Here is an 18,827-nt window from a genome sequence, read left to right as displayed (position 1 = left end):
AAAAGCATATCTATATTTTTTTTCCAGATGGAAAAACCCTCCAAAACGGTACATGTCTGTAAACATGAAAGTATTTGGGTGTTCACCTACTCCATCATTGACCATCCCAGAAATGGTCACCAAGTGGCACATAATCCCTACAACCAAGTGTATCCTATGAGGGTAAAATAGCAAAAAATCACTGCTCTGTGAATTAGAATGAGGAATTTACCATCAGAAATGGATGCTTCTGTGGACATCAAAGGAATTTAGGTGTGCAAAAACATTTGTAACTCAGAACAGGAGACAGAGAATATGTGCACAAAGACCTGCTCTCTCTTATGTACTGCTTCCCTACAAAACCCAATTTTAGTTCACACTTTAATCCTTCCCATCTTGTGCCTCACTCCTTCACAGTCAAACCACTATTTGGGTATTTGCCTTTATTTCAACTTTGTTTTCCATTGCACATTATTGTTGTATTTAATATCTTACACTTCATTATTAAGCTTTATCACCTTCAAACCAAGGGTTTTACACCCTCCCTTAGGATTTCACACTGTTCTGTCCCTCCTGCTCCTGGGGTCTCAGGCATGCAGATAAGTCCTATGCTCAGTACTGCTTTCAAGTCAGTACTCAGTACTACTTTCGAGTCCCCTGTGCCATGACTGGTCAGGCTTGCAGAGTACATCATCACCCAAGATTCACTATTTCTGCTTATTTAAAGAATTCCTTTGAGCCTATAATGAGTGTTTTCTAGGTTTTCTAATGTTGTGATGAAACTCTGTGGCACCCACTCTTGAGTGTGAGATTGAACATATTATTTCCAGATTCCAGGTAGATGCTGTAGCCAAATCATCATTGTACTATTTATCCCGATGCTTTGTCTTGGCTTGAGGCGACTGCTGCTGTAACGAATCCTTTTTTTTTTTTATATATATATATGAGTTAAGATGGTGTACTGTTGGCAAAATCAATAAAATCAGAAAATGGGATTGTGAGAAAGGGTATTACGGATAGAATTGTTTCTTTTTTCCTGGATTTAAATGTGAAAAGATTGTGTGTTATTTGGGCCTGAGGCACGACCAGATACTCTAATAACGGAAATACAACTTTTTAATATACTAAATGAAATAAAGGATTTGATTTTGTTGACTTTCAGTCAAACACAGGCACCGTAGACGAAAAGGGCCCACTCCAAGCTTTAGCATTTAAAGTTGGCATGCATCGCATTTTGTGAACGGAAGGTATTTTCAGAGGAAATGAAATGGCCTGGAGGTTTTCATTATATCTAAACCTAGAACAATGAAAATAATATTTCAGGCACTAAAATTTGTTTTAGTCATAAGAAAGGCAAAATCATATATGGAACAATAAGCTGTTGTTCTGTGTCTTTTATCCATTTTCTTCATTGATATAAAGAAAAAGAATTGGTCCTTTCAGAAGGAATAAGTTATTCACTCCAGCTGGTCAGGCAAAATAAGTATGAATTTAATTTGAAGCGGTCAATAGCCACAGACTCCTGCTGAACGGCAAACACAGGTGTTGTCTACTGGGGTACTGGAACAAGGAACAAACACTACACCCCAAACCAAAATATAGAATACAACCTCCCTAAACTATGAAGAACATGTGCATTTACTAGCATTGTATTGCATTCCTGCATACTATCCCTTGTACCCTCAACATTTAGATTGAATGAGTCATGCACCACAAGCGAGTTTCAGTAAGGAGGGAGGAGGTCCCATGAAAGCAACCACACTCAAAAAGAAAGAAACATCCCTGTTTAAAATAGAACTGTGTGAGAAAAGCACTACTTACCATCAAACTTTTTATATCTGGATGCAAACGTAGCCTGTATATGATTGCAAGGCTCCGTTACAGCGTTCTTGAAGTCATGTTTGCTCTGCTGACTGTACTTCTCCTCCATGGCTTGCGAGCAGCAAGTAAATCCTTGGGGACACACCTTTAGATGGTCACCTAAAAATACAAATGTTCCACCATTACACGTCACAACATAATATTATGAACACCAGAGACAGCATAATGACAATCCAAATAAAAAATAAAAAAAACAATGATCCTCATCCTCTACTGATGCTAAACATAGTTCTGTAACACCATAGTCAGTGTATTCTATTTATGATAAATCATAATATTGCTTATTAAAAAAAAATCGATGAAACAAGTTCAAATAGCTAATATTCTTGTAGTACCTTTCTTAATTCATCCTAATAAGTCCTAAGAGCAACAATTGTTCAGTAAAGGTGGAAATAACTATATGAAACTTTAACTTGTTCCCTGATCACTCCATTAGCAAGTTCATATAAAAACATTAAATCCAACAATAAAGATTCTTGGTTTAGTACCTGGATATAAAGCAGATGCTGTACAAGCAATTATTGGTACAACTTCATTAAGTCATTCACTGTTAGATAATTTCATTCACCACGCAATAAAATCAACTTGAGTCACTGGTATTATGCCTCATCTTGGTTATTCCTGCACAAGCACTTTATCAGATTTGTATGAATCAAGTGAACACATAAATCAGCAATTTAATTTTAATAACCAGTTTGAGAGTGTGGCTAAGATCATATGGCCTTTCCTCCAGACATTTTCCCGCTCACATTTATATAGACATTTCTCCATATAATTACTAGATAAGTAAGGGGATAGCCATCCTCGACACAGATTCTGGCAACAACCAGTGCCACAAATAAAGGATAGCATTTGAAGGATCAGACAGAGTCCAATCCATTATCCCAAGAGATATCATTTGTATGGCTGTATGCCTGTACTTATGCCCAGAAAATCCCGATCCTCGCCCAAAACGATGCCAATTTAGTACAAGTAGCAAACTTAGATTATATCGGTATCAATAGTACTACACCTTGGGCAGTGTGAATGTGGCTGCAGCCCCAATTTAAATCATATTGAAGGTTATTTATTGTTTCATTATGTTGAATCTTTAATCTGGAAGAGGGTAACACTGTATGGCCGAAACTTAGGGAAGTCTTGAAAGTGTACCATACTTTCATCTATTCCTAGTCTCTCCGCTCATTAAAACGGATTGAGAGTAGATATCATCTTGATTGGGGAAATAATGGTACAGAGTATTTCTGCTGAGGGTAGTTCTCAAGGTAAAAGACGCTTTTAAGCACGTCATGCAACCATTCTAGGACAAGGCTCACAAATTACTGCTCGGAGTCTAATTTATCGTGCATGCAACAGAAACTAAGGAAGCCATTAAATAGAGACTCACCTCAAAAATATTTATCTAAACACAGGCACTAAATTAGATATGGTGCAATTTTGTACACTCCCTTGTTGATTCTAGTAAAAAAACCTCATTGATTAACTAGCTGCCAATCCACCTCTTCTCATAATGTTAGTTAGTCATTACCCCTTAGGCCACCTCAAAAATATTTCTACATACTGTCCCCATGACACAAGCCTCAGATCTTGTACTGTATTCAAAATGCTGACTCTAAACAGGGAATTTCTTTGCAGATAAAGAATATCTAAAATGATCGGTTTATATGTGTGAAATGTATTTGGATGTTGTGTGATGACAAAAATATAGAGAAATTCTTGCAAACTCTGAGTGATAATGTACTATGCAAAGGTTAGGTAGCTGAACTCAAACATACATAATACTTGCCTTAACTGCAAACGGTTAGGTTCCTTTCTCAACTTAGCATCTTACTTTGTTGAAGCAATTTTTAAAGGTGGGGGTAATACTGGGTAGACAGTCATACGATTACCAAGATGAAACAATTGCCATTTAAATAACACCTTTTATGAAATCGCATTATTTCGTTATTTTTCTTTTTTATAGTGGTTAGAGAAATACGGCAGATGCTGTAATTGTCTTTTTTTTAGAGCAATTTTTAGTGGATGTATAAAAGATTATTTCATTTATTGAGGCATGTGGGCATTAAGCATTGTATACACGTTTCTATTAAGGCTTCCTTAATTATTAATAACAACACATGTAGAATGGAGATCCAGACCAAAACTGACAACTGCCTATTTGTATTCTGGCATGAGTAGAATTGGCTCTGTCAGGTGCTCTGTGGCTATCCACAAGCCAGGCTCAGCTTCATATAAGTTGATGATTTCCATTATATGCTACTGGCTTGTGTCCCATACAGGTGTGAATAGTTCACTAGTATTCATTGAGCACTGCCCTGCCTCAATCTACTGCCCCCTCACCATGGTTTTAAATTGTTTAAAACCGGTTTCCATGTTTATTGAATGTAATGCGGGACATACGTTGTTTGAACTGTTGCTTTCTTTTGACTGCTTACGTTTTTATACAGTACTTTTCACACATAATGTGTTTTAATTAATTTGCCTGTAAAATGCATTCCTCAGCTTTCATGTAGAATAATTAACAGATTTAACGTTAACAGCTGTTATTCCATATATTATTCTGCTGTTTTATTTGTGTTAATGCATTAAACTTAGAATTGGATCCCACGGGGCCCAAATCTCAAAGGAAAAATAACAAAGAACTTAAAAAAATACCCTGAAAAAAGAAATGTTTTTGCCCCAACAGGCCCATTTAATGTAGTTTCTGTAGTTGGTGCACTTGCACACAGAGAGGTCAGCTGTTCAAAAGAATATGTGACTCGGGAAATCGGAAATGCCGTTGATACAGCACCAGGTACAAGAAGCCACAACAAATAAAAACACCATGCTTCTCCTGCCATTTGAAATACCGTGTTCCACACGAACACAGCACATAATCCAAATAATATGCTGTTCCTTTGCTGACAAGTAATTCCGAAAAAATGGACATCTGTTCAAAGACTTCTGGAGCTGTGGTATTGCGTAAAGTATGTGACCTATTCATACATTAAGTAATCCTGGATAGATGAGTTCTGAACCATCATTTTCGTTCACAACATTTCAGCCTGAAAACATCATATTATGAAAACAATGAATCAGCAGAGGTCATTAAAGAATAAGTGGCTGTTTTTTAGGTTATTCCCCGTAACTTATATCCACATCCACCAAAATTTGCAACATACACGTTTTGCAAAGCTTGTAGGTGGTGCGTGGTAAATTTATGCCACGGGGGATAGGAGCCTTACATGACTGTTTGAAAAGCGTGGATGACTGGTAGGTCAGAGAGACCGCTAATCCTTGAAGATGTGCAACTTTGGCGCTGGGGGTAGTAGCATTCATGTGCTTCCAAGGGGCCCGTGCCTGTATCTAGGAGGGCCACCACTCAGAGTAGGACAGTTTCCTCATTTCCCAGAGATAAGTACCATTGCATTACATAAAAAAGGAGTATAAATACCTTCTTAGTGAGGACAAGGTACTTTTAGGTCATGCTGAATTGCCGCTTGATTCGTAGGGATGGTTAGTGCAAGAAACATGTTGACCATAATATCTGGAGGGTAGATAAACAGTCCCACTCGACATCAGTATTTTCCTCCATCTGTGTATGAAGAGTAGAGGATACCTCTGGGGAATTAGGCCATTATACCTAATAGGCCCCTCTATTTGGTTTTAATTGTGACATAGGTGCCTATCCATACTGTGATTAAAGATTTGTTTTTGGTACCTATAGTCATTTCTAATCTCACACCATCCAGTCCTCCCTTTTTACCCAATCTCTTCTGGCAACAACGATCAAAAGATCTCCAGTAAAGAGCCCCCTTGTGTGACCCATCAGGCTTTGCAGTGCCGGCCTGACAAGGAACAATGCCTGATGATAAAGCTTGTCACCCTGGGTGAGTGCGGGCAATTGTTCTAAACAAACGGATATGTGTTGACATGGTGACTCCACAGCTAACTGGTTGAGGAGAGTTAATATTATCAGAACTGTGTACTTCATTTTGCAGTTACGGTTCTGGGAGGGTGCACACTGGACTGACCACGTCCTCTCTTTTTGCTTCGTGTCTGGAAAGGAAACCAGAAGCAGCAAATTATGTTTTAAAAATGGAGACTCGTATAGCAAAATCATCTGGGCTCTGAAAACTCTAGCTCTGGAGATGCTTGTAGGTATTTGGAGAAGAGGTAGACATGGCTATTAAGCACAATGGGGTATCAGGAGAAACTATGTATAGAGAGGAAAGGCCAATCACATTTGACCTACTCTATAGAAGCAGGGAATTAAAGGCCGACTTATATCTTGCCAGTAAGCATACTCAGTCACAACAGTGTATGCTTAAGAGCCAAGATAATAGTCTGCCCACCCGATTTAGATGTGAGCAGATAACAAGTTTGGTTACAGCAGTGACTACTCTGTGCCCACCACAGCCAAACTTCTCCGATAGAGTAAGCACTGTCAGAGAAATGGCTGTATGTCCACCCACTCTAATAGGATGGGTAGACATGTAGCCATTTTTTTCTCACTGTCCGTTACCACAGGCAAATCTTGGCAGTAAGGGTTAGTTTTAAAAAAAAAAAAAAAAAAAAAAGAATATCTCCCTCGCCATGGGAGAGGACTCCCACAGTGTGGAGGGAGAATTGGGGTCTGTCTTCATTTTTAAAAAGCAAACCCTGTTCCAGGTTCATTTTGAAAACAAAAAGGAAAACTGGCGTAGAGTTCTGACATGTTGATGGAGCCGTGCACCAAACAGTGTAAAGCACTGACAGGAACTGCCATCACAGCGGCTCCTGCCAATGCACTGCAAATGACAGCGGGCTTGGCGGTCATTTATAAATTTAGCAAGTGGTCCCTCCTTCAGGGGAGTGGAGTAATCTGCTCAATTCCCCTAGTGGAATAAGCCACCAATCAACACATAAATCTGCCCCAAGTCCCTTTGTCTCTCAACCCAGTACCACCAACTTTCACTGCCAAACAGCCAAAGCTAAAATACAACATCTTTATGGGAGTTAGTTTGGTTAATAACATTTTAGGAGAACAGCATACATGGCATTACTGACTTTAGAAAAAACACACAACTTCTGTGTCAAGAAAGGCTAGAAAGCTCTTGCATAGCGCCAAATAAGGTAAGCAGAAAGATGAATACATGGGTCTATAATTCATTACTCAGATGCTAATAACTTCAGGCAGATGCACCTTGGCTTTATAATATTACTACATTAAAAATTATTTTTCCACAAATGTATACCATGCCACGTCTATCCAAGTCAGTTATTAAATTTAAAACAAAATATCCATTAAGACACAATCAGGATGAGGAACTGTTAACAATCATGTCAGGTGGACTGCTTATCATAATTGGATACATTTTAAGATCATATAAAGTCTGACAATTAATTAATTGACTTACCCCTCCGATAATTTCAATAATCTGGGGGTATTGTGATTTATTGTAGAAAATGCATTTTTTTTTTTTATATTTCGAATTGCCTTTCTAAATAAGTATATATGGATTATTTTGTAAGACTACGAATGAGCTACAGAATTACTCAAACAATCCCCAATGGTCTGATGCTACAGTAAAGTTAGGTAGACCATATCTATGATTCTTGGTACATAATATAAGAGAAAGGGAATAATAAATGAGCTTGCCCACTAGAGAGAGAGAATGAAAATCTAGGCATACGTGGGTTGATCATATCAATCAATCAATCAAAAAATGTATGGAGCGCGCTACTCTCCTGCAATGGTCTCAAGGTGGTGGTGGGGGGGTAATTGGGTGGGGTGGGCTGCCGTTTTACTGTTCGAAAAGTCTGACTAAGAACTCGGTCCAAAGAAGTTGTATTGTGTGCATTACCAAAGAGAGATGGATTATAAGCATAACATTGCCACTAAGCCAGTGTGACTACCTTTTTAGATTAAATATATGAGCATGACCCACTAATAAATATTATATATATGTGTTTATATACACACACACACAAAATTGTACACCATATATATTCACACATCATGGTCACGTGGCACAAACACCAACAGCAATGTCCTTAGGCATGTTTTCACAAGCTTAGTGCAAATATTTGGGGAGAGGACTGGCACTGCGTCCCAGAAGCACAGTGGCATCTGAATGGCTAAGTGGATCTCCTAGTCAGCATTCAATGTTACCTCTTAAATGCTAAAAGCAAGGTTTTTGACCTACAATACGTCTTTAAGGATCACGAGATTATTTTCCATTTTCTTAGTTCTGGGGAGGAGCTGGTGCAACACACCATAACTTGCAGATGACTTGTCAAAGTGCGCAGCCCTGTGCACGCATTCCACAAGCACGTCTCTCTCTCATTTTCAAGGCCTCCTGGGATACTGTGGCAAACGAAAACAGCACTTAGGGTTAAAATAAGCAGATGTATCTATTAATAAGGCACAGTCATTGTGCTCGCCCGCCGTTTAAAAGAAACACTTGTCTCCTACAAAAGGGACTGTGCTGCAGTGGCTTTAATGCTGTAGGCCTAACTTAAGAACAAAGATTGTCCTGTGCTTGAGAAGGATAAAAGTTTCGACATTATCGATAGATTTCTGCACTTTCCCCATTTTGACCTATCCTGGGAGAGGAGTAGTCTGGAAATGTCCCTCTGTAAATATCATCTAAATCGTCCTATTTCTTTTTTGATGTTCGTATTTATATGAAAGTTTATTTTTTCATGTTATAAATTGTGCGATTTGATTTGATTTTGAAACCGTGCTCTATTCCAGGCCCGATATGGTCTGCACTGTGAAGGGAGCGCACTGGAGGACGGTCACGCGGCCGCCAATGGAAGCGGTGCGCACGGTCACTGCTGCCTCTGGGTCTGGCTTCAGGAGCGCATCTTCAGTAAGTAAAATACAGTGTATATTTCATTGAGGAAGCGAAACAAACGCAGGGCTTGGTGAAGGTGGGAAGCAGACTCTAGCCACTTAAAGGCTTTAGCAACAAGGCTCGGGGGGTGGCGGAACTAGGAAGCTGAAGTGAAGAGGGGGTCCGAGGGGTGGCGCGCGGATAGACGGGGATCACGGGGGTGCCCACCAAAAGTGCCCTTCCTGCAGTTGACCACTTCGAGTGGGGGTGAGGGATCTGTGGGACCGGAGACGATTGTGGCCCAACCATCTTTATAGGGAGGGAGCTCAAGAGTCTTTTTGCTGTCTAACCCCATAACCACCTGCCTGCTCGCCGCCTCTCCTACTGTGGGGCAGCATATAACCACCAGATACTAAAACACACAGAACCCACTTCCAGATGAAGGGATGTTTGTAATTCAGGTGGATGTATGTGACCATGTGATGCTGGGCTGAGAAGCACATGATAACACATTTGATAAACCTATAGAAAAGAAGTCGAGAAATGCAAAAAAAGTCAGGCTGATTTAGGAGCTGGTCTGGAGTTATTTCGGTTTTGTGGACAACTGACCTGCGGTTTCAACCCACACAAAAATCACATTAGTAATGGGACCTTTCTCCAGACCCAAATTTAATGAGCATACAAAATGAATATGTTAATAGCAGATCCTGATCTTGAAACTCAGATTGTTTTCTTGCCCTCATATTAAGGGGGGGAGGTGCTGCTTTTGATCTGCTGGGGGCTTTTATTTTCTTTATGGAATCAGTGACGGTGCCTGATGTCTAGCTCACTACACACCTTCACTGTTCTTGAATCGAACTGTCGTATATCTAAATAAAATCTATAATTGGTTCAGAAGTGAAAGCAGAGGGATTGAAAGAATACAGGAGATGCGACTACTATTTTTGAATAGATGTATTAAAAAAATTGGAGATTCATATAGGTGATGCACTCTCAGTTAAATGACAAATTGTTATGAATAGGAGGGGCTATGTTTCTTGCGCAACCTTTGGATGAATTTTGTTTAGGTTCGTGACCTAACTTATGTGGCATGCAGTGAAATGTTGAATTTGCTTCGACCAGCCTAAGTAGTTACAAATGTTGCTGTAGAGGATATTGAGGGAGTCCCTGGCAGAGGGACCATAACTTGGTGTACTCTTGGTGTACTCTTTCCTGGATGGGAACTCAGCCCTTCAAATTGGTGCAGCCCTGTGTAACATTAGGTGGTTCTTCGGAGTGAGGTTAACCACTTTCTTGACCCGATAATCACATGCATATGGTCTGACTCATCCTGAAGTCTGTAGTCCCAACCACATCATTTCACCAAACAGAAATTCCACTTTGTACCTCCCTGGTAGCTCTGGTGCTTGCTACTGGGTGGAAGTGAACCTGCCCTCCGAGGAACAAGGAGAGGGTCTGCGCCAGCAGCATGCTAAGTGTCAGTGGCTATAGCAGCAAAACGGTGTGAGCTTTATTCATCATGTGGCAACCACTTTTACACTGCTGGGCAAGGCACCTCGATACCTGGCACTTCATGTATCCTTCTGGCTAAAGATTAGCCTTTACCATGGATGTTAACAATATCACCATCCTCAGACAGGCAACTATACACCAAGCACGGTGTAGTAACCTAGGAATTGAAGACTTACTAGTGGTGATCATTCTACTTTTAGAAGGACAAGTATTTTGCAAAATTATGGCAGCAAATTGGGAGCAGAAATGCACAATAAGTACCAAAATAAAAATGCAAATTTCTGTAGACAGAAAGCTGGGCAGTTTCCAGCATTCAGTGCAGACAAGCCTTTTTAGGTCAAGCATGCAAGCTCCTTGACCTGTTGTAAGTATTGTGGGCTCTTAACGACGCCCACCGCACACCTATCACTTTCACTCATTCCTGGGCTTGCCTCGTAAAAAATCCTTTGCTATCATTGGTAAATGCTTTACGTCCGTCCCTCTTTAGGCGGTTTTGTTACTGCCTTGGAGACTGTCCCTGTTATATGGATAGTAGGGTGGCTCATAAAACACGCCTGGTTAGTGCTTGTTTTGTGCTACCGTTTTCAGTTTCTTGTTATCATATAAAGATGTTACCATCAAACAGTATTATTTTTACCTTTCACATTGTAAAAAAAAAAAAAAAAAAAGCGTGATAATTTGTTACCGTCTGCAAAATGGGGACGCTTTTGGCCTCTAACTTGCACCTTATTACGAAGTGCTGCTGAAAACGCTCCTGCTAGTTTGGCATTAAAGTTAAATGCATGCCTAAAAGCAGGGTAAATGAAATTATGCAGCAGGAAAGGGCCAAATTACGTGGCAGGGTCGAGTAAATTATGCAGCAAGAAAAGGCAAAGTATGCACATTTTGTGATAGTATTACTTCATTATTTTATCATTTTTTTCCCTTTTGGTAACACTGTCTAGGCGTTAGTTGAACCTCATTAGGACCAGTTTAAAACCCAAATATAGCACTAAGGGACAGAAAGGTGACCAGCCCAGCGTCGCTGCATTTTCGGTATCTTTTGAACTGTTTGAGCTACACACAGATTTTTTGTTAAAATCTGCAGATTATGTGGCAGATGCAGAACGTCGGTAATTATGCGAAAATCATCACTGCCACTCGTTTTCATAATTGGAGTTGCCCTACAGCATAAGAGCAACTCTTTTCGTGAATGAAACGGTCAGACTTAAACATGCAGTCAAAAAATACAATACAGAACTCTATTTTTACACCACACATAAACCAGTTGAAGTTTTGCAAAATACAGTTTAAGAAAACCTCTTTAGAACTAAAAATATGTCGGCGCTATTTAAGTGAAAGTAAATTCACTATGTAGTGCAAACAAGCAGGCAAAGCATCAAAGCTGCACTGGTTTGCAGTCTGAAATTAACGCCGAAGTTTCACTTTCAGATTCAACTCAACGTGTGTAACCTCTTTAATGCCCAAGGTGTCAATTTTTATCCACAAAGGGCCAGATTCAATAACGGCCCTTCTCTCTTATGATTGTCATTACTTTCTGGCACAAATCGGATTCACAACAATGCCCTCTAAGTTACATGAAGTACATTTTCCTACTAAAGGGAACGTTTGGGGCTCCCTATGGCAATTATGCAGTGACATTCGTAAAGGCAATCGGTGCACAGACAGCATGTCCACCGTCTAACCAGTGCAAAAAAGATAATTTTACTAGGAGTCAGAGAAAATGTCCGTTCAAAATGGAGTAAAATGACCAGGCACCAGAGCTAAACAGCCCAGTACTGATCCATTTGACGTAATTGGGTCCCTTGTACTAGACCTCTTTATCACTCAACGAAACACGCCTTCCGATTACACAATATCCAAAGCAGATTGGTGGAGCCTTCTGCTATTCTGAACTCGGGGAGACTCACATTCAGTAGGGCTTGGATATGTGCTATTGGTGTCTTCATAACATGTATGGGTCATGCTCAAACTATCAGCTTTGTTACCACGTCTGAGTTAGACCAATGGGGAATTCATTTCAATAGTCCACATGACTGATTCCTCACCAGTGCCTAGCACATCGAAAGAGACTGCAACCCTCAGACTTCAAGTCACATCACTGTCTCTCAATTGTCCTTCCGTGCTACCTATTTTTCTAATATTGCTAGTGAAATTTTTCCAAGTTGAGCAACAACATTAACATGAGGTCTTCAACCATTCGAGAGAAATCAAAACGATGGGATGCAGCAAAGAAATGGAGTAGGACCAAAGGAAATTAGAGGTCAGCATCACAGAAGGGCATCTTGCTTCAGGGCGCTGCACTGTAGATCAAAAACATTTGTATATGGTGTAGTCGGGAGACATGTCACCCAGACAAATATTAATAGATCACGGCCTGGAAACTGCAAGATGCTGCATTAGTGCACGCAAGTGGAAGCATTGGCCAATCCCCATAATGGACTAAAATCATTACTGTGATGATCCCATGTTAATTTCATCCCCTGAGTCTCCAAGCATAAAGAGTTGTTGCCTCCGTCCTATATAGCTGCTTCTGAACTAACCCGCCTCCCTATGAGACAAGATAATTTAGTAATAGTGATCATTATGTGTAGGAAGGGCCTCTACAATTATGCCACTTTACAGATGCTGCTTTTTCCGCTCCTTCATGGATTTGCTGCATTTGCCACATAATCCATCATCTGCTGCATAATCTGCAAATTTTAACAACGTTTTCGAAATCACAGTGCAAACAGCGACAACTACAACGCATTTGGACTATAATTAAAATCTTGAGAAACAGAGAGTCAATGCTTAGTGGATCACTGTTCGTAAACACCAGTCTTTTTATTTGTAAAGAATACATCTTCAGTGTATCTAAAAGTCACTGAAGGAATAAACCCAGGGACACCGAAATTCTTCAATTTTGTGGCTGCAGCATTTTCATCATAATTATGGATTTAACGCAGTTGCCACATAATCCAATGTTTTCTGCATAATCTGCAGATTTTAACAAAAAAAATGTTTCAAGCTACAAAGGATCAAAAGTTACTAAAACATGGGGACACGTGCTGCAGTGTAGTGGAAGCCCCTTTGAAAAAGTTGGTTGGTCCCCTTTCTTTTGTTTGTGTTCTTGAGTCTTTAACTGGTACCAATGAAGTGACACTTTTGTCCATACAAAGTTAACCTGTGTAAAAAGGACAAAAAAGAAGGAATACTATCCCAAAATGTGCCAAATTAAGCAGCATAATTTGCCTTTTCTTGCAACATAATTTAGTCAATCTGCCACATAATTTGGGCCTAATTCCAGTGGCCCTGTATGACGGTGGTGCATACAGTGAGGGACTAGCACCACCAGCCACATCAGCACAGACTGAAGCTGGTAACTTTTACTGGAGGTGGTGAGGAGCACCACAGCACCAACAATTGCTCTTACACCTTTCCCAGTCGAATGGAAAGTGGAGGATTGGTCACCGATTGAAAAAGCTTGGTCACAGTTGCAGAATGATTACTCTGCATTAGGAAAAACTCCAATCACTCTTTGCTTTCCGTAAGACAACACTCCGGTTTCTGAAGCTTGTATATTAATATTTCCTGCAAGAAGTATGAGCTTCAAGTTCCAGCACATAGACATTCCATTAGCAAAAAGAACAAGTGTGTCTGGAAAGGTTTTTGAGGATTATAGAACACCGTTACTGTCAGATGTACCATCCAAAAGTGCTACCCCCTGAAGACAAACAGCTGGCAGTCACGGTAAAAGCATTATGCCTCCACTGCCTGGTGAGAACATCCCCTGGAAGTTCCAGTAGATGAAACAGTAACGCTCACTATCCCAGTCTCCTAGGCGGGACTTCGGTGCACAAGAAAATAACTTTATGAAGGAAAATTCCACATACTTATTCAAAGAATTAGGCGCCCTTTTAAATGTTATCATTGTAGATCCTACACACTAATAAAGATTTTCCAGAATGTATGCTTTAAGAAGTTTTGGGTTTGGAGCAGGGCCAACGGTGTTTGAGTAGAACACCTAGCAGAATTCGATAAACGGAGACACAAACCTTTAAGTTAAGGTGTCTCACCCAGGTGCCACAAAGGAATTTGTTTGTCAGGAGTAATGCCTTTCAGGCAGGAAAGGGGAAGTGAATCGAACATCTATGTATCTATTAGGGCCACAGGAGAAGGACTTTAAAAAAAAAAAAAAACAATTACACATGAGGGTTTCCTGACCATCTACTCAAATTCTGTTTTTTCCTCAATCCAAATATATCAAAGATTCCATATGTGAATAATGTAAAAAAATATCCTGCCCATAGCCATTATAGGACCACTTCATAAATCTGTTGCTTTTCCCTCAAAAGGATTTAGCTGGTGCTTGCAGTAGTGTACTCCAGATTTGACGATTGGAAAGGAATAAATGAAGAGCTCCCTGCCAACTCCATGTCTAAATTTCCAAATCTGTGCTGCTGGTCTTATCGTAGGTGTCATGTACACTAAATAAATTACTCCTGCTCTGATGTCTCTTATCTCCTTGTTAAGCAGAAGAATTATTTTAAGACCTTATTCCTTATGAACAATGGCCTCCATCATCAAGCTTGATTACCAGTCTCTTAACTGTTGCTTCCACGCTGCCCAGCCAGAGGCTCCTGGTTGGCTGTCCAAGATCATCTTGTTATACGCACAGAAATGTACATTGTCATGTCATACATCCAGTAAGCTAAAACCTCTTGGTGGCAGACCATCCTGTGCTCCAAGCTCCTCCCTCTGAAGCTAGATTTCTTTCTGTACCTACAATCTGAAGGCAAAAATCCTATAAATCAGGAAATCCCATGAGAGTAGTCTGCTACAAAACACTTTTGGTCTTTTCCTCTGTTGATATTCAGGATCTAAAGAACTTCGGCTATTTTTTGGATTTTCAGCATCAGCCAACTGTCTTTTTACTTGATTTCTGGGTACCCAACTAAATCATCAAGGAGCAACCTCTGGCATCTACCAAGTCTAAACTATAAGAGTAGTAGTAGAGTTTGCCAATCTTGAATAGCCCAAAAAATCTGATGTAGTAATGTTACAGTACTAGATTTGAGAATTTTTAACTTGGGCTTTTGTGAAGTGGGCCACCAGACATGGGAAGCGGCAGTCTGCTGTAACGGATGCCGATTGGTTCTTCTGAATCTCAGACGCAAAACAGTAATCCGAGAGCACATAAATCTTGCCTTCAAGCTAATATTAACACAGTAACATGAAAAAGACAGCAAAGCGTCACCCACAAATGCACTCATGCTGAATTAAAGATAGGAAGATCACCAAAATTGTTTTTTCAAAGAGATTGAATGCAAACACGATCAAATACACATGACTGCAGCTAGTTCCCTTGTGAAACATGAACAATGAACACCAGCTGTCAGTGTGACCAATATCCGTTGCATTTGGCTAGTAGTGTTAGGCCGTTGTTTATAAAGTGATCTGGATTGTAAAAACCGGTAGAATACAAAAGTGTAAAAAAATATGTAACCACTATACGTGCCAGTCTTTGCTGTTTACAGTCGTTATTTAGCTTTAGCTTCCATTTAGCCTTCGAAGATTACAATTAACATAGGCAAAAAGCATTTTCTAAGGTCTCTACAAATGGCCTTGGATTTTTTTTTATAAAACAAAACGGAAGCCGCTACATGGTTTAGCTATGTTATCGAAAAATGTTCTGTTTACATCATTAGGCCATATCCTTTATCATGCCGCGGAGACACTGCAGACAGCTAGGATTAGTCCTTGTTATTTTTGGTGTGCCTTCCTGCAAACCTGCTAGCACATTCCCTAATATAATCAACTGCTCTGTAAAGTGGAATGGGTAAAACAGACATCCTTGTGGAAAGGTCGTAGGCTCTGCTCCTCTAGGACCCCCACTTCCTGTTTGTGCTGTACCATCCTGTACAGAGCCTTGAGAGATTGACTTGTGCGATAGAACCCCTACAAATAAACAAGGGCAAATTATGGCTTCCAAACAGTTACTTAGATAGATTAGACCAAAGTCTTCTTAATACTGATATCATACTTAATACTAGTATTTTGTTCTAGGATAAATTTAGTAGAAAAATATGTGTTATATTGCTTTGCACCTAACATTTCACACATTATTCTCACACCATTTGATCCTCTGTGTTTTAACTTTATTCTTCAACTAAAAATATTCACCTGAAAAATAGGAGATGAAAGTGTTTAGACAATATAAAAGCTCTACAATTAACGTTTTTGAAATATAGTGTAGCCCTGTAATTTAAATCCCAAAAAGAAATTTAGCAATCCCTAATGTTCTGTAGGTGTGTATTTCTATGTCATGTCTTGGAGAAGCTATGCTGGTGAATGGATAGGAGAATCCTGACTCGCAACGTACATAAATGCATGTATTAACAGAAAAAATGCAATTTCTTGTAACAACAACAAACGTATGTTTTTGTCATTTCTAAACAGTCATAAAACAAATTATACTTTCAAGTGCTCATTCCATTCTCCAGGGCACAGCCTGACAACGCATAATCAGTTTGCACTTCCTCCGACCCTATCACAAGCACTGCAGGAAGTGGAACAGAAAACACACCAGAAGTTACGTTGACAGAGACAATCAGTCTGTAGACGGTAACTAACCAACTGTAATCTACAAAATGAAAAGACAATCGCAGAAGAATAGTTTGAACAGCCTTTTTTGCAGAGAAAAGGGCTATTTTGCATACAAACACAGCAATGCCATGAACCTGCTCTAATCTGTCCCCACAGGCTAATCAAAACACACTCCGAAGCTCTCACCGCCTGTTTCAACCAAGCAGCAAAGTTGTATAGTTAATAATAAAACATATACAATTATCATGTAAACGCAATAAAAACCTTTATCAGAAATAAACTTTTGGCTGTAATGCTCAGAACAGCCCCTAGAGAACACCACAATGAAAATAGCATTTGTAAGAAACATGGGCATGTAACCATGTAGTCTGCTCCTAGAGGGCATAACCACAAGAAAAGATAACATCAGAAAGTAATGCAATGTAACCATATATTTAGCTCCTGAAGGGCATAGCATATTAAATTTTTTTAGGGCTAGCAGGCTTACTGCAATGAAATTACAAACAAGACCCTTAAAACACAAACTACTCTCAGCTGTAAAACAAACGTTACAACCATGAGATCACTTAAATTTTTTTTTTAAAACACACTGAATGGTGGGATGGGTTATTATTTTGGGGTCACCACTAACCAAGTGTGGGGACCCAGAGATGATGTAGACAGAAAGAGCACATTGTTGTGAACGTTTTGGTTGTGGTTCAATTGTCCTAGGACCACCAGAGTCTGAGTTATAGACAAAAAAAAAGTCTAAAAGTAATGGCCTGCAAAACATTATGGGGCAAGTTTCCAGAGTGCAGTGAATATTGTACTATTGGCTCTCCCACTCCACAGCAGAACTGCTCACCTGCAACATAGGACCGCCCTCCCTTATAAAAACCCTGCCATGCCCACCTCACCTACCGACACCATCCCGGAACTACTCCGATACCTCCTGATCAACACCAGGTTCTGCAAATATGCTACTGAGGTCTGGGACACCATCTCCTTCCCACTCCTGACGTAACCTTCATCACAGAGATATGGCTCAACCCCTCTTCGGCCCCGATATCAACACTGCGAAATCCAACGGCTACAAGATGACACACCATGACCACACCAACAAACACAGAGGTGGGATCACCATCACCCACAAACAATCTGCTGCTCCACCATTGAAGACAAAACAAAGCCAACCATGAAACACCTGAATTTCTGACTCCACAATGATGACAAAACAACCGTCAAGGCACCCTCACCAACATGCCCCATGGACCATGCACCGGCCTCTGCAACACCATCACAGACTTCATCACCCCGCTCGCCACTGAATCCAAGCACTACATCTTCTACATCTTCTTAAGAGACATCAACTTCTGCCTAGACGACCCCTCCGACAAGAGCACTGCCAACCTCCTGGAACAAAAGGACAAAATGGACTTGCTCAGTTAGTTACTGACTACACACACAGAGCAGGGCACACACTGCACCCTATCTTCACGTCCAGCAAGAGTCAAATACAGCCATACCACAGAACTCACTTGAGCCAACGACTACACCGTCCACTTTACAATCGCAGGACCACCTCGCACCACCCCCAATAAAGCACCTCCTTACACAGCTGGAGCAAAGTGAAACCGAGTCAACTGACAGACACCCTTAACTCCACCCATCCCGACACCACAACCACCCTGAAACAGGATATTGAGAACTTCATCAGCTGGATCACCAATAGCGCTGACCGAGTTGCCCCCATCAAACCAGACAAACTCGCAGATTCACCAAACAAGCCAGATGGTACACATTGGAACTCAACACAATGAAATCCAGATGCAAACAACTGGAGAGAAGATGGGACACCAACAGAGATTAAACAAACTGGTCAACCTTCAAACAGTCCTCAACAACTACCACCTAAGACACAAAAAGGGATGCCCTTGCAGACCGCATCTAGGCTAGCATCTACCACACCAAGGAACTCTTCACCATCGTCAGAGAGAATTCTCCTGCCCAACAACCACTGAGAACACGATCCCTTCCTCACAGGAACTCTGCGACTCTCTATCAAATCACTTCCACAACAAGATATCCACC

At 40.4% G+C, this 18,827-nt stretch overlaps 1 protein-coding gene across 1 annotated transcript in view; it reads right to left on the bottom strand.

Annotated features, from left to right (window-relative positions):
- GPC4 (glypican 4) overlaps positions 1–18,827 on the bottom strand; it is a 187,571-nt gene that overhangs the window by 107,468 nt on the left and 61,276 nt on the right. Inside the window, exon 2 of the mRNA XM_069212519.1 lies at positions 1,801–1,959. Coding sequence (XP_069068620.1) covers positions 1,801–1,959 — 159 coding nt within the window. The remainder of the gene's footprint in view (positions 1–1,800; positions 1,960–18,827) is intronic.

Source organism: Pleurodeles waltl, chromosome 2_1 (assembly GCF_031143425.1).
Source record: "Pleurodeles waltl isolate 20211129_DDA chromosome 2_1, aPleWal1.hap1.20221129, whole genome shotgun sequence".
Taxonomy (NCBI): Eukaryota; Metazoa; Chordata; class Amphibia; order Caudata; family Salamandridae; genus Pleurodeles; species Pleurodeles waltl.
The sequence above is the reverse complement of the archived record's forward strand: the minus strand, read 5'-3'. Positions and strand labels throughout refer to the sequence as shown.